At 40.1% G+C, this 17607-nt stretch overlaps 1 protein-coding gene and 1 long non-coding RNA gene across 4 annotated transcripts in view; one reads left to right on the top strand and one right to left on the bottom strand.

Moving 5' to 3' along the window:
- Positions 1 to 17607, top strand: part of ATRNL1 (attractin like 1) — a 512979-nt gene that overhangs the window by 439327 nt on the left and 56045 nt on the right. For all 3 annotated transcript variants that reach the window (XM_079976622.1, XM_079976621.1, XM_079976623.1), the window contains exon 28: positions 5521 to 5635. In XM_079976622.1, coding sequence (XP_079832748.1) covers positions 5521 to 5635 — 115 coding nt within the window. The remainder of the gene's footprint in view (positions 1 to 5520; positions 5636 to 17607) is intronic.
- The window catches only part of LOC307216483, a 48267-nt gene that overhangs the window by 20062 nt on the left and 10598 nt on the right, over positions 1 to 17607 (bottom strand). The gene's annotated exons all lie outside the window — the stretch shown is intronic.

Genomic DNA, 17607 nt, shown 5'->3' with positions numbered 1-17607 from the left:
CAAAAACAAACAAAAGTAGGAAAAAAATTGGTTTGATGTTGTAGCCAGAAGGTTGAGCTCGTGGACTAAGTTCCAAGAAGGTGATTGCGAGCAGAGTAAGTCTTTGTCAGGCGTTACCATGCAGAAAACATGTATCACTTTCCCCCACCTAAGAATCTGACCGGTTGCAAACCCCAGGGCAAAAGTGGGGAAACTGATCCTCCGGATGTTTCTGGGCTAAAACTCATTCCAGCCCCAGCTGGCATGGCCAGTGGTTAGGGACTGTTGTTATTTTGATTTAAACACAGCATATAAATATTTGGCAAACTGCAGATACCCCTAATACACAAAAATTAAATAAGATTAAATACAATATTAAAACCAACAACGAAAACTCAAATCAAATACAAATTAGGATAACTGTTGGGTTCATAAATTGTTTACTGTGGCTTATATGAGTTTTAAAGGATGGGAAATGTTTTTATCTTCATATTGCCACAGAGACCATGATTTAAGAAATAATTAACAGTGCAAGAAAATTATATATATGCTTAACTGTCACTTACTGAAATCAGTGGCACTCAGATGTGCTTAACCTTTACTGGACTGTATCTTATGTATTTATCTCCCCCCACCCCCAACTTTTTGTAAGCTTTATTCATTCAGGCCAACAAAGGAAAACAGGGAGGACACCCACCCACACCCAGTTTATTTTTAAGAAGACATCTGTTTCCTCCATATATTATCCACTCCAAATGGTTTATTAACTGTCTCACTGTCTTCGGCTCTCCGCCCCCCCTTGTTTTTTGGCACACCATTAACAGCTACTTCTTCTTACTATCCAAAATGTGACAATTCCAGCAAATAAATCACAGTTCTTAAGTGCTTTGGGTAAACAAGCATGTGCCTTATCTCTCCCCCCAAAAGCTGTGGAAAGTGTATGATAAACTGTACATTTCAAAGAATGTGTCTTGTCCCACTGAAATAACTTTGATTTATGGTTATGTATTTATCTTCAAACAACTGACAAACCTAAGGGTATCTGAATTATTATCATTTGCTCTATGCTGCCTGGGTCTCTTCCTACAAACTTGAAATGATATACACTAAGATTGCACTTCTGCTTTCCCAGCCTTAACTTGCTATAAAACATTTTCTAAGGCAAAACCAGAAAATGCTAGATGTACTTGATTCTGATGAAGTTCAGTTGAAAATTGTTAATGGTAATACCATTTGATTCAGGATATGTTATCAGAATTTTATTGACACAAAATTAAAATAACAAAAGTCCCTTAAGATTCTGTAAGTTTTAGCAGTTGAAAATATTTTATTGATGTGAATTTCAAAAATCAAGAGCTGTCTCTCACATATCTATATAGCCATTTAAGTCCAGTCAGTTAAGTCCAGTCGCGAATGACTCTGGGGTTGCGGCGCTCATCTTGCTTTACAGGCCGAGGGAGCCGGCGTTTGTCTGCTCCACAGACAGTTTTTCCGGGTCCTGTGGCCAGCATGACTAAGCTGCTTCTGGAGCAACGGAACACTGACACAACAGCATCACACTAAACCACTTTTGTCTTACGGGCGGGGGATATGCCAAAAATGGAAATCAGTGGCTCCTGATCTATAATCATAAGGGCCAAACTACCCTGGCTTAGGAGAGCTATAATCAGATCTCATAAAGTCTTTTAATTTTGGTATTTTACAAAACAGGGACTTGTAAGTTTCCTCCGCAGCCAGTAAGCAGGTGGTAGTGGGTAAATTGTATCTGGGAATCAACAGAGACTAAATGGATTAAGGCAACATCTCAACAACGCAGCGCTGATTTAAATAATACCCCTCCCCAAAGCTGCTCCAAGCTGAGGTAGGGGAAATATTAAATACCTGAATGGTAAAATTTGATTCCTAAACAAATCATGACTGATTCATACAAATGTCTGCAGTGCCCAAATTTACTTTTCATGTTGTGAGGGTTCTATATGACTAGGTATGTAATCAGCTATACCACTGGCTATAGAATCTTTAAATCAGCTGACCAGGTAGATTGGCTGGGCTGGAAGTTCCAATGAATGCAGTTTTAGCAACGGTATGATTTCTGATGGCCAATATATATGTTTGCCACAATTTCTCGTTTGCTGCTCCTTTTTCTGCTCCTTAACTTTATCACAAAAAATTCAAGCACAAATTGCTGTAAACACCTTTAGGTTCTGACCTTTACATTAAAATAAATTCTGGGGAGTTTACTCACAAGCAGATTTGTGCAGGGAAATGTTGATAAGTATAATATATCTCATCTCAGTTTTTCTGCATGTTTGCTCACTAAATGTATCCCGGTTCTAGAGTAATAAAGGTTACTTTCTGTTAATTAAATAGAAATTGATAATTGTTTATGCAGTGGAAAATAATACTATTTTCTTCTCTCACTGCAGAATTGCATGTCAGCATATTTAGCATTGCTAAACTGTCACTTGTTTTTATATCCTTAAATCAGTTGACATTTACATGTAGTTTTGTATTTTGCATGTAAATGGAAAAGTTTAATGGCTTTGAACTACAAATCAAAACCCATTGACAAAGCTTCCCCTTGGATATTTTTCTTTTTTGTCTTAAGAACATGACAGCATTGCTTTCTAAATATTTACACATAAGAGGGTAAAATGACTGTTTTTGACCGCAAAGGTTTTAGAAATATCTTCAATACATAATTAAACATGTAAGCTCTGAAATGAGAAATTCATATGATTTATCAAATGCAAAATATGGAAACATGACTAATTATAAATCAATTTCAAGTGCTAAGAATTTTGTGGATTTGCATTCTGTACTGTGTGTATTTGCTACTTCTTGATTCTTAGACACTCGAGAAATTTTGTGTTGCTGTGACTTATATTGATGTGCTCATATATGAATGCCAGGGAGTCCTTTTAAAAAGAAAATAGTTATGCATCTGTATTCAGTCCAAGTGAAAGATCCATGAGATGCCCCATAAAGTCCAAGAAAGGGAATAGATCTGTGTGCACAAGGAAATGTGCATATATATTTGCTTCAATAAAATGAATAGGAATAAGTCTTTTGTGGAGGAGAGCTCTTTGTGCCCCTCGCCTCTGATGCAAACAGAACTGGATTTCACCCCAAAGAATGGTCACACAAGTGTAGCCAGAACTGAAATTCCACATGCAGATATTATTTTAAGATAAAAAAGCACTAAACTACTCCAAGGTGAGTTCTGTCTGCCAGAGTAGCAACTGTAGTTCAGAGTGGAGGACAGGGGAGACACACTTGGACATGTTCAGTTCAGAACTGAAGTCTCTTCAATTAAAATTAAATAAAATTGCGGAATAGCTTGGTTAGTTCTGGGCCCAGTTTGGACCTAATAATACTTTTGATGACATTAGAAATGGAACAGAATTGAAATCCCTTTAGCCAACCTCCTCTGATCTCCGGCCAGGGAAGAACTATTGGGGTGATAGCTTGAATCTGAATTCGAGATGCTATTTCTGAGCATTGCCAATGTGCAGGTTGGTCTCTGTATGCTTACCAGGTGGTGGAGAGCAGAGAACACTCTTCTACTTTTCCTTGCTTTCCACTTTTCCCCAGTCCAGACAAACAATTAAATTAGTCTGACTAACAGTGACTTTCCTGCTCCCATCTGCTTTCAAATCTCCTTAAAAACCCTTTTTTGAAGTTTGGAGGATGCTTCTGAATGGGGTAGACAGTTGTACAGGTTGCTGAGGGAGAAATGGGGATAAAGCAGCACAAACCCACACACAACCAGTGACCCAAGCATATATTACACCTCTAGAGTGGACACAGCTATAGATAGACCAATGGTCTGGCTGAGAATAAGACAGCTTCCTTTGTTCTGAATTATTAGATCTTATTCTTCCCTATGTTCTGCATTACCTCTTTTAGCTTTGCTTCAAAAGCAAGTTACTATCTGTCCCCTGTTGCAAAGCTTTGCTTTCCCCCTCTGTGTTGAACCAAAGGCAAGACTGTTCCAGAAGGGCTGCAAATACTATATTGGTAGTCAAGATAACCCTGGGACTAGTTGACAGTTGTTGCAAGTATGAGCTCATGTATGCTTATGAATGCACTTGCTTTGATATATGCTAACTGCCGTGCTTTGATGCTGTGTTTACTTGTGGGCCTTGGGATGGTGGCCTGTTGGCCTAGAAAGGGAGTCTTGGAATTGATAGTTGCCAGGGTCAGGTGGCTTGATAAGAGATTCTGGCCCAATGGACTTATGCTGTCTTTTGTATAAGTTATGCTTAACATATTAGCACTTTGCGGACAAGTCATCATGGCCTCTCACTGCCGCAATGTCTGAACCATATCTGCAATGGCAGTGGAGCTTCAGAGGCTGTGTTGCAAGTTTACATCTCCCTGTAAGAAAGCACTAGAACTGGCCATTCTGGTGTTTTTCACATCCTTCTTTGGTATCCCTGCATCAAACCACTCGCACAGGCCACCTGGGTTCAGAACACCCTCCCTTTCTGTGTTCTTTGACAATGCAGCAACATGTTTCTGGTTACCTACAAGGGGATAAAATATATTGTATACAACATTAAAGGTAAAGGTAAAGGGACCCCTGACCATTAGGTCCAGTCGTGGCCGACTCTGGGGTTGCGGCGCTCATCTCGCTTTATTGGCCGAGGGAGCCAGCGTACAGCTTCCGGGTCATGTGGCCAGCATATCTAAGCCACTTCTGGCGAACCAGAGCAGCGCACGAAACACACTTTACCTTCCCGCCGGAGCGGTAACTATTTATCTACTTGCACTTTGACGTGCTTTCGAACTGCTAGGTTGGTAGGAGCAGGGACTGAACAATGGGAGCTCACCCCATCGCAGGGATTTGAACTGTCAACCTTCTGATCAGCAAGTCCTAGGCTCTGTGGTTTAACCCACAGCGCCACCCGTGTCCTGTATACCACATTAGATCAGTCCAATTTGTTATCATTTTGATTTTAACAAAAGTATTTTCTTCATGTATATTTGATTTAATTTAAAATGCGAGGGGAGAAATCCTCACCTTTTAGCTTTAGCAATATATTTCCTTTTTCCTTCTCTCTCTGTGTGTGTGGTGGGAGTGGGGGAACTACTGCAAGCACAGCTGTTTTTAAAAATGTAACACAGTATTCTTTAAAATGTAACACAGCATTCTTCCCACTGTGCTTTCTGTATAAGTTGTTGAGTGATACTAATCCTATGAGAAACTATAGTGCTAAAACATATTGCTGATCTGAATGTTTCAGTAATTAACATATGTTACTAAATTTGCTGAAATGAAAAACATTATCTTTTAGGTCATTTCTTTCTTTCTTTTGCCACTTTAATTGAATAATGCAAGTTATTCATGAAAACCTGTATTTAAGTCAATGAAATGAAAGGTTCATTTAAAACAACAATCAACGAGAATTATTCACAGGGAAACATTGAGGCTCCTATTTTATTGTGGATAGTTGTAAATGTTTGGTGTGAAGAATCCAATATGTAGCAATATAAAATAACCTAGATCATGTAATACAATTTCTTCTCAATTTTCAGGGTTCTCCAAAGCCAATTGCCATTGAGCCTTGCTCAGGAAACAAAGCAGCAGTACTTACGGTGTTTTTATGCCTGCCAAGAGGATCATCAGGAGTCCCACCACCTGGTCAGTCAGGTAAGAATTCTCCTAAATAGCAGCTATGGCTCTGATTCATTTGTTGTTATCCTAAGTGTATACTGATTGGATATTTACATTAAAAAAAGAATTATAGAAGAATCAGCCTCCATTATAGTTGTCCAACCATACAAGTTGCTTTTCAGAATAAGGACCAGTTGCAATTTGTCAACTTGTTATAACTTACCTTCTCCCATATATATCTGCCCATTCATTCATTGAGCTCCTCATTGGAGGCCCTTCACCAGGTCCCCCTACCTAGTGAATTGGGTTGTTACTAGGGAGAGGGCTTTTTTGGTGGTGGCACCATGCTTATGGGAATGCTTTCCCCAGAGAGGATAGCCTGGCACCCACGCTATGGTCTTTTATAGACAAATTAAAACCTTTATTTTGTTCTTCAAGGCCTTTTAATGGGTATAGTTATCTGGTGCTTTTAGATAGCTGTACCATGTTATTCTGCTTCTGGTTGTTTGTTTTTTTTCTGATATAAAATTGTTCCTAGATGCTATGCCTTTGTTGGGTTTTAGATGTGTTGCCCCCCCCCTATGTTTACATTATTTATAAATGGTTTTGTTGTTTTTATGGCTTGAATTTAGTTTGTTGTACTTTCAATGGGTTTGTGAACTATCCAGAGAGCTATGATTTGTTGGCAGTATATACATTTAATAAATAAACAAAACGACATGGTATATTATTCAATCACTTCTGTTTTCTTTTGAAGTCTAGTTCTTTCTTTCTTTCTTTCTTTCTTTCTTTCTTTCTTTCCTTTTTGCCTTGCCTAGTGAGCTAATAAGCATTTTTTGCTCCACCACTGAAAAGGCTGGCTTCCTTTGAGTTGTTGCTTTGTGCTAGGAAAATTAGAACAAAGCTGACAAGGCATGGTTTGTTGCGCTTCCTTTATGTTTACCATTCAAACTGTTAACCCCTTTCCAGCTTCTTCACACTTCTCAGAAGACCAGTCAAATAAAGACTAGTACCACACCTGTGTATACATATGTACATTTTTATAAGGAACTATTCATTATAAAGACGCCACATTTGAAACTGTTTGCAAGGTACTGTGCCCAGATGATCCTGTCTAGTTTGTTTTTGCCTGCCTTTCCACCTAATATGGGAACTCAAGACTGCCTCCAGTAAAATATAAAAAAGGGATTCTTTTAGGTTTGCCAGGATGGGCTTAGAAAAAGGATGGGCATTAGGATTAAAACATAGCAGTATGTGTTTTAAACCAGCACGCCAACTGTAATTGTTAGAGTCTCTCTGAGATGGAAGTCTGCTACAGTGAACGTTCTACTCAAATCTCTAAATGATGTTACTTAGCATCATCCTGAAGGGATGGCCACCCAAAGAAGTGCTGGCGCTGACTATTCAGCAAAGGTTTACCCTATTGCTAAAATCTCCCCTCTCTGATTTGCAACCCACAAAGGGGTAGCAAAATTGGAAGGAGATATTTTGGCTTGGCATTAGAGATTTAGTTGAAGAGGTTTAGTCTATCATATTTACTCTAGCAGAAGGAAAGGTCCGTAGAAAAATTATTAGGCAACAACTTTGCATGTAGATGGCCCTGGGTTCAATCCTCAGCGCCTCTAGGCAAGTCTGGGAATGTCTGTTATTTGAAACCCTGAAGAGCTGCTGTCAGCCAGTGTAGACAATACTAAACTACATGGACAAAGGCAACTTCCTATGTTCCTTGTTGACTACTATGTTTCTTGGAGAGTTTCCTGAGGGTGTTTGCTCTGTTTCATCACCGAATGTACAGCTGTTATTTCTTCCCTATTTTGCCCTCAACTTTTGCTCTTCCTCTCCCCAGTGCCTAAAATGTTTGTGTCAGGTAAGAAGGCAAGGGAAGCAAACCTAAATTTGCTGTTGGCAGCTGAAGCCTTGCCCTTCAGAGGGTCAGATTTGTTCGAGAGCTGCCACTTCCCAGCCCCTATATTATTGACTAGTATGCCACAGTGGGGCTAATTATAGTGGATAATTATATGTGATGGAAATGCAGTTTGGAACATTTCAATAAACAGCCTGGGGAATACTATGTAGCCACACAATATAAATATAGATGCTCTGGAAATTCTGCAATTCAAATAGCCACAAAGGAAACTCTGAAACTGGAATAAATATTCCCAATTTAATATAGGACATAGGCTAGAGATTGTTGCTGTTATTTCATCATCTGCTTCTTCTCATGAGAAGTACACCATTAAAACCAAAATGAAAGCACAGTACAAAGTACAGCAAACTTTGGGTACCAAGTAGTTATGTCCTGCCTTCTAACCCCTAAGATCTCAAACTAAGACTTTTCTATTTATATGGATAGAAAATGGAGTGTTGGTTCATCTCCCTCAAAGTGGGGGGGATCAAATCCTCATCCATTACTATTTACCCATTAATGGAGGTGTGTCTATGCCTATAGTCCTGATATACCCAGTACTGAATTATATGTATTTATATTTGTAATATCAACTAATGGAGTCATCTGAGGTGAAAATGCATATGCCCCAAAGGCCCCAATTATACCCACTGAAAGCTCTGCATGGAACAGGGATAGTATGGAGATGGCCTAGGATGTGGTGGGTCCAAGGGCCCTTCGTTCATGGAAGAAGCCCCAGAATCAGCCTTCCTTTGCCAGTCTCAATATGATGTAACTAATTTCCCTCCATTGGAGCCAATAAGGAAATACTAAAAAAAGCAAAGATCCATGTGGGAAAAATTCAGAACATCTGCCCTCCCTTTTCCTCCCTGGCCAGCACAAGCCAGTAGGACTTTTCAGTGCACATGGACACCCCCCCACACACACTTCATGCACACCCCTATTGTCACTTCAGGTTGTCCTGCAAGGTAGTGTCCTCTGTATGGGCCAAGTTTTTAAAATCTGTAAATTTCCTCAGTTTATTTTATTTAACAGCAGTATAAGAAAATAAAGAAATCAAGGGTAATGATACCTTAGGAAATATTGAGGCTTGAGAGGAATATATGTCTGGATAGGAAACCTAGTACAGAACAATAGTTTTAAACATTATACATATGGAATTTATGGGAAGTTGGAGAGTACTTTTGTATCAGTATTTCCAGATTTGTCATAAAATATGTATACCAGTTGGGACACGGGTGGCGCTGTGGTCTAAACCACTGAGCCTAGGGCTTGCCGATCAGAAGGTCGGTGGTTCGAATCCCTGTGATGGGGTGAGCTCCCATTGCTCGGTCCCAGCTCTTGCCTACCTAGCAGTTCGAAAGCACGTCAAAGTGCAAGTAGATAAATAGGAACCGCTCCAGCGGGAAGGTAAAAGGGCATTTCCGTGCGCTACTCTGGTTTCGCCAGAAGCGGCTTAGCCATGCTGGCCACATGACCCGGGAAAGCTGGCTCTGGATAAACGCTGGCTCCCTCGGCCAGTAAAGCGAGATGAGCGCAGCAACCCCAGAGTCGTTTGCAACTGGACTTAACTGTCGGGGGTCCTTTACCTTTTTTAATGTATACTGGTAATGTCTATTGAGGAATAAGACAGATTTGAAGTATTAATCTGTAGTAGTAATTCAAAAGGTCTTGTATAAAATGATGATAAAATTAGAAATAAGACCTACTCTCTGCTAAGGGGATTGGGAAAGGAACTTAGGTACTATTATGTTGAATGAGACTTGGACCTTGTGATGGTACCTTGGATAAAAATTACTTTATGTACAAAGTTTTAAAAAAATAAAATCAATTACCCCATCTAGGGAACATGTGTACACAGCCAAAGAAAGCCTGTGAAATGTAGGAGGGGGAGAAAGGAAGGAAGAGAAATATGTGCTTTGCCAGCCCTCTGATGAATCCTTCCCCAAGTGCTGAGCATAGGACTGGCAGCGCCCTTTGCGCTGCAGTTCCCAAGCACCCACTTCACAGCTGGCTGGCGAGAGTTTGGAAACCCTACGCAAGGCATTAGGACAGGGTCAGAGAAGGTAGGTAGATGGACAGTATTTTTTTGTTAGAAAAAGAGTAATATTCCTAATGCTTTGAGATGACAAGATACACAATAATGTGTACCCACTTAAATTGTTACAACTTTTTTCTCAATACCTGTTTTTATGGCTTGGGTTTGAAAGTTTTAATGCAAATGTATTGTTTCCCTCTTTAAACAATACAATAAAAAGAGAGAAAAATCAATTTCTAATTAGATCTGAAATTTCTTAAGTGAATTCACTAACATATCTTGCGTTCAGGCCTTAACTAAAAGTAGCAATGAGTTATCTGTTCCTTAGTGCTAATAGCTGGGGCTTAATTGCAAATAGCAGGACAAGTCAATAGATTTCCCATATGCAAGCTGAAAATATAGAAACTAACCTACAGTGCTTTACTGTAAATAGTAAACCATCTCAAGCCTGCCTCTCTGTAGCACCATTCGTGCTGATCTTTGCTGAATCAGTCAGAAGGTCTGGCATTTGTTCTCTCACAGGACTGGCACAAGCCTAGAGGATGTGGCTGGTTTCTTTTCTCTTATCTTGCAAACAGCACCTCAAAATGTGTTGTCTTCTTCTACTACTACTCAATCTGATATTGTTGGATCTTCTACAATATTGCTATGGGGCTTTTAATACTGAGATTGGTTTGCAGCTCTGGGTATTTCCTTTGCCTTGAACTCCACAACTTACTAGATCAAGCAGTAAAACTATTGCTGTACCATACCATTCCATATTTCACGCGTGGATCTCATGACTGATATTTTTTGCCTATGAACCTCTCCCTCTCAAAGAAAAACCTTCTTACACAAAATCTCATACTCATTCTTCTCTCTGATATGTGTGTGTGTGTGTGTGTGTGTGTGTGTGTGTGTTTAATGTGGAGGGGATTGTTGTTGTACTCAGTTGGGCATTGAATCTTGCAATTCTACCCGCCTAAAAATAAATAAATGAGTGAAGTAGTGAAGTCCAGGAATATTTTTATCACACAATCTTCTGGGTTTTGTGGACCAGGTCTTAGCTTGACACACGCTGTTCATAGTCTGCTACTGCTCTTGTGTTGGCAAATGAGAGAGCCTTTATTGTGGCTGCTCTATATTGCGGAATCCCCCCCCCCCCAAGAGAGGTTAGATTGGCTCCCTTCTTGTTATCTTTCCTTGGCAATCTAAGACCTTCATATTCAGAGATGCCTTTGAAAACTAGATGCAGACGATATTGGGCTGCCTTCAGGGCAATTGATATTTTGATGCTGGTTCTCAATGTCCTTTATTGTACTTATTGTTTTTAACTAATTTGTTTTCATTACTTTAGATTTTATAATAACATTTTTAAAATGTTGTAAGCTGCCTTGAATCCCAACTTGGGGGACAGGTGGGATGTAAATACATTAAATAAATAAATTAAATAAATAAATTAAATAAATAATAAAATAGATTCATTTTCTGAGGCAAATGCAACAAGAAAATTAAACAAGAAGAACACACTTTGAAAGCAATGACTGATCAGAATCAGGTTTTCACCTTGTCCTGTGGAATGTTCCATGTCTTGTTACCTTTTGCCTTTTTGGATTTGCTTTAGTAAACCTACTAAACACCCCTAGCATGATATGTTTTGCTCCTCAGGATCACTATTTGTGATAAACCATAATTAATATAACAGGGACTGATGCCTGAATGTGAAGTCTCTGTACCAACTTGGACTAACTGACCTTTTAATTCCATTGAAGCCTACAGTTCTACAAATCTATCCTAAGCATGTTTACTCAAAGTGAGCCTCACTGATATCAGTGTGATTTATTTCCAAGTAAGTGTAAATTTAGTTATTGCTTACTTGGCTGAAGCAGATATAAATTTGTCTACTTCACTGCTATCTTTGTTTAGTATACATTAAATTATATGTTTGGGTGAAATATTTTGTAAGATTCTTATTTTTCTTCATATTTTTCCTTACTCTGAACTAGCCCACAAAGATTTGAAACCAAGATTTATAATCTTTGCATCTACCCCTATCCCTAAAGTTTGGTTTCCAGGTGTTTTTTTTTTTTATTGTTTGCAATGACACGTTCTCAGCTCTTCATTCTTGAGAATTTATTTTGCTCCTAGATTGTTCTCTCCATGTGGTTCAATATTTCATCCAAACTACATAGCCAGACCTTGAGTTCGTTATTTCCTTCACTTGCTGCCGCACCATTGGCACTTGGCTCTTTCCAGATAATTTATTCATTACCTTATTGCCCTTTATATTCCTGTTGTCTGGTTTATTTTGTTTACTGCCCAAAGTCTTGGAGAGCTATAATTTAGTCCTTCCTAGAACCTTGGATACAGCTGCTCTTAGACAGAAGCTGGTCTACCACTCAATCTCCCAGCAAACTTGTTGTGCAATGAGGAGCTTAAGCTACTAAAAATGCAGAGTCAGAGCTTTCAAGGCAGAGGACTGTTCTGCTATAAGAATTTCATATCTCTGTGATGCTGGTCACTGCAACACATACATATGGCATTTCTTACCACATCATTACATTTTGGCATGTTTAGGACACAGTGGAAAAGTCTAGCAATAGTTATTTTACAGAAAAATCTGAAGTTTCTAAAGGAAAGCTTAATGAAGATTAAATGCTACTTTTACTTGCCCATATTTTGCAGGCTAGCATATGGAACAATCCATTAACTAGATTGGATACCTTGGAAGCTATCAGCTTGTTTCTAGAAATTACTAGGGAACTGCCCACAAAATTTCACAGGTGTCATGCTATTAGTATAGGACACTTCTAGGCCTTCCTCCCATTTGTCCTCATTCATTGCCCCTTTTGCCTCCCAAATTTGGCTGATATCACACACCTACAACTATCTCGGCTCCCATCCTCTTCTCTTCCACCTCTATTTGCTCTGCTGGCACACACCCTTTTTCTCCCAAGTCAGACAGATGCCAACAACAACTCATGCACTTGAGTTTCCTCTTCTCCTTCACTCTCTCCTACCTCCTATCATCCCTATGACAACCTTTTTTCTTTTTTACTACCACTACTTTTCTCCCTGGGTGAGGTGAATCAGTGCAGTAAAAATGGGGCCATTACACCAGGTTTCTGTTATGCCCACTATGTCTGTGCTGCCATCTAAGACTCTAGCTTCCCCATCTTGGCTTGAAGGTTAAGCATATAAACACTTCTTTTCAGATGTCTTTGACACTTGCATTTTAGCCAACGGTACTTTAGCCTCTCTGAATTGCTGGCATGTGCCCCTACATTCTCAATGCCTAGCTCTACCCCTCCCTCTCTTGAATGGCCATATAGTGGTACCTTGGTTGTCAAACGTAATCTGTTCTGGAAGACCATTCGGCTTACAAAACATTCAAAAACCGAGGCGCAGATTCCCATTGGTTGCAAGAGCTTCTTGCGCTCAGCGGAAGCCGTGTCGTATGTTCGAGTTCTGAAAAACGTTCAGAAATGGAAGCATTTACTTCTGGGTTTTCAGCGTTTGAGAACCAAAACATTCGACAACGGAGGCGTTCAGGAACTGAGGTACCACTTTGAGGTACCTCAGTTCCTGAGGTACCACTTCATCTTTGAGAGATGACTTGTTCCAAACCAGACACTGCTCAGCTCCTGTCATCTTCCCCCTGCCCGTCAACTGAATATACTTCAGCCCTTTGTGCTTAACACACTATAGTCAGGGATGGAGTGGGCAATAAGAGGGACATTAGGAGGGCACTCCTGCACCCCCTTCCCATGCAGTTCCCTCTTCAGACACAATGCCTTAAGTGGGATACTGCCAATCTAAATGCATCTGAAATCACACTTAGGGGGTTGGCTGACTTAATACCATGCATATTGGTGCAGCAATAACCAAAATTATGCCACTGTTTTCTTCATGAAAAATACTCCCTTAAACTCCCAAACAGTGCTTTTTATTATTTATTGCAGTTATTTTGAATACAGGATCTTGCAAGCAAAGACTTGGTATTTTAGCCTAAGACAGGTAAGAAAGGGAGATTGCCACATAGTATATGTATATTGGCAGCACAAAGATCCTGCATAATTTCAGAGAAGTTGGCATAGTAGTTGGGAGTCTGGCCACAGGAAGCCTAGGGATGAAACAGCAGGCAGTGCTGTGAGACAGGAAATAAGTGAATTAGCAGGAGTGCAGGTATGCCAAGAAGGACCTGCAGCAGTTTTTGCTTATGCAAGGCATAGCCACACACAATGAAAGCAGTCAACAAAAATCACCATTCAGTACAGTTATGAAAGGAAGATTAGAGCAATGGAACCCAATGGATGAATCAACACAGCTGCAAGCACCAGGAATTATTGCTTGCTTTTGACCTGCATATAAAATGAAAGCTGCCGTAGAGATTTAACACTGCACATAAATGTTATGTCTGACAAAAGACCCTAGTGCTATTTTTTGTTTTCCCACCCCTTGATGTTGTAATGCAAACTACTTTGGATTAATTAAGAAAATCAATCAGTCAAAAATAAATAAAAAGCAACATTGGCTGTTTGTTCCCATTCCTGTTATGCCTGCATCATTTTGCTTTCCCTTTCAGCTACAAAGGAAGAGGAGGCTTTGTTTATGGAATCAATATTGAAAAAAGACACACATTTGTAAATGGCAGATGTAGGAGACGGTTGCTTTATAAGATATGCCAATATGTCACCACCTAAGTTATAAAATCTTTGAATAGATTGCACACCCTATAATTGTTAAAATAGCTTTAAATATATTGATTTTGTTTCCTATTATTGAGGTGGATTTGGGGCAATCGCATAAATCCTTTTCAAAATGTCTTCTCTCCTTTTACATTCTTTTTCCCCCTGATACATTTGCCTCAAAGTGTAAGCACTTTCATGTGAAGGGAGGAACTTAACTAGGAAATGTAGATTAGCTTCCTGCAAAGCTATGTAAGGGTAACAAAAACTGGCAAAGGGCAGCTGTTACTGTATGTTAATAGTTAAAGCACAATTGACTGTTGTTATTACGGTTTTAATAATACTAGAGGTATGGTCTACTGATCTTTCAAATAAATAATGAAGGCTGATTCTCCCCCTTCCTTAAATTTAGTTAGAGTTGGATTAAGTTAAATGTGTTTGAGACTAAAGCCAAAAAGGGGAGCAAGGAGAGAATCTCACAATTAATTACAAAATTCAGTTTCTATACTTCTGTAGTGTGTTTTGCACCTTATTTATTGGGTATTTAACTTCCTAATGCCTGCATTGTAGTAAATAGTGACCAATGAGTCGTGTGTGTGTGTGTGTGTGTGTGTGTGTGTGTGTATACAAGTGGACCTGTACTTAGACAATGGTACTTCTTCTTTCCCCACTACTAGCCCCACAAATCATGGGGGTCAGCTCCATTGCACAAGCAGAAGTCTATTGCACATTCGATATAACCCTTGGTGATCATATCCAAGTGCAATGGTCTATATCATACAGATTTAGGAAACATTTAGCAGAGCGAAAACTGTGGCTTCTGTCCCTGCACTTCTGGTGCACCAGTGCCTCCTCCGGGGCAATCAGTAATTTATGCTAGGACCAAATGATTGACTAGGGTGCATATATGTACAATCGATGGCGTGTAAGGCAATATTGCCCATTTATGTGCCTGAATTTTGCCTGGTATATTCATCACTCTGTTCAGGCCTACCCACATAGAAGCTACTCTGCATATGGCAGTTATGAAAGGCTTGCACCTAAATTTGTGAGTGCTGAAGTTTGGGGGCTACTAGAGGGCAACATTTATTTAGATATTTGGGAAGAGTGTTACCTTTGGCATGCAATAGCACCGTTTAAATACATATGTATTTAGTATCATTACAAAACAGTCTAGCAATTGGCTATTGGAGGTCTCTAGTGGGGAACCACCATAATTATTCTGGCAATAGCCATTCCCCCCCCCCCCCCCAGAATGCCCAGGAACAAGACTATAGGGAAAAGAAAATAACAGCCTCCAACTGCAGTTTTGCTTCTCACAACCTTGGCAGAAGAAAAATAATTAATTTAAAATCACCTACTGCCACCCACCAACGATAAGTCCCCCTAAATTTCTTTTAATCTCTCCCAATTTACTCCTTGACCCCTGCCTATTTTTCAGCTGTTTTGAGCTGAAAAACATCTCTTGGTGTTTTCAGCTCAGCTATAATGCAATGTGCATAAGGCCTAGTCAAACATTATGCTCACTAGTAAGTGTCTAGTGGGACAGGTCTGTAAGACCTGGAAGGTGAGATATTGCTTCCCCTCCCCACTTTGTATGTATAGGAGAGACAGTGAGGCACATTATCATCTGAACTGTTTCCCTTTTCTTGTCTTTTCAAACATGTTAGATAAATAGAAGAAACATTTCATAGATTTTTCTAAGATTAGATGTGTTTTTGCAGCATCCATTAAAGTGCCAATCTTTTGGCATGTGCCTTTTTATCCATGTGGTTTTATTCTTTAAGTCTGTGTCAAGAAGAGTCTAAGATATCACTTAAAAAACAGTAGTTGTAAATGCTACTATAAGAAGAGGCATTACCCAAACTACTTGCTATGTGAAGCAGACCCCACTTGGCAGTATTTCAAACAGCCAACCTTTCTGCATGTGTAGATTAGCAAAAAGCTAAAGCATATGAAGACAACATACTATGTGTGCTTCTACCTGGGCAGGAAGGAGCTGTGCATTCTCTTTGTGCCATTCAGCTACTGAAATAGAGTGTGAAGTATGATGGCACTGTGGGTTTTTTTTGACAAAACTTACTAGTCACTAGGACGCAGGTGGCGCTGTGGGTTAAAGCCTCAGCGCCTAGGGCTTGCCGATCGAAAGGTCGGCGGTTCGAATCCCTGCGGCGGGGTGCGCTCCCGCTGCTCGGTCCCAGCGCCTGCCAACCTAGCAGTTCGAAAGCACCTCCGGGTGCAAGTAGATAAATAGGGACCGCTTACCAGCGGGAAGGTAAACGGCGTTTCCGTGTGCGGCTCTGGCTCTGGCTCTGGCTCTGGCCAGAGCAGCGATGTCACGCTGGCCACGTGACCCGGAAGTGTCTCCGGACAGCGCTGGCCCCTGGCCTCTTAAGTGAGATTGGCGCACAACCCCAGAGTCTGTCAAGACTGGCCCGTACGGGCAGGGGTACCTTTACCTTTACCTTACTAGTCACTATCTCCCTGTTCAGACTACATGACAGGTGGAGGGGGAGCCTAGTCTTCAGGGGTGTTCTCCTCCAATTTGTTGCAACAATGGTGGGCAGTACTAATTCAAGCAACAGCTGACAGCTGACCTAGGCTCAGCAATAGAGGACGCACTGCAGCACGCTTTATGTAGGGGCCCCCTCAAACTCTGTCTACATAATAAATACTGTGCAAAAATGCAAGCCATGAGTTTTATGAAATGGAGCCCGTGACCATACAACCTTTATGCCCAAGGGCACCATTCATAAGTTCCAATGAATGTGTGGCGCTCAGGGTTTGGGTCTTCAAATGCAGTCCCCATACCGGCCTCCATGTGATCACATGCTACATCATCTGTATAAGATGTGTGTGTATTTGTCTATATAACCTCATATCACTGTACCCATAAGTAAATGAATCAAAGTCTGATATATTCCCCCCCCCTTTTTTAAACAAACTTGAGACCATTTTGATGCACGTGTAGATTTATTTATGCATTCAAATGTGGGTGTTTTTGGTTTTTTTACTGGGACCTTGCTGTTCCTCAGAAAAGATTTTTGCATTATACAAAACACATCAAACTTTTTTGGGGGTACTTTAAAATATTTATATATCTCTACACTTTTCCCGAACTACCAAGGTGACATATTTGTCTAGTCTGAGGTAGAACACTATCTTAAACGAAATTGATACAAAATTGTAAAGAAAACCAATTCATGAATGGGGGAAAATGTTGTTTCAAGTAGAACCAGTTTCCTCAGGCAGGCCCTTTAGCAATTTACAGGGATAAGCTTTCTTTAGTTCCATGAATTCTTGGTTTGCTTTTCCTTCTTTTGATATGAACATCCCAGTGCCATCAAAGGAAAAGCAAAAAGTTTTCAAGATAGATAACAAACACATGAAGTTACCA

Source organism: Podarcis cretensis (assembly GCF_951804945.1).
Source record: "Podarcis cretensis genome assembly, chromosome: 5".
Classification (NCBI taxonomy): Eukaryota; Metazoa; Chordata; class Lepidosauria; order Squamata; family Lacertidae; genus Podarcis; species Podarcis cretensis.
This window is presented reverse-complemented; position numbering and strand designations above follow the sequence as displayed.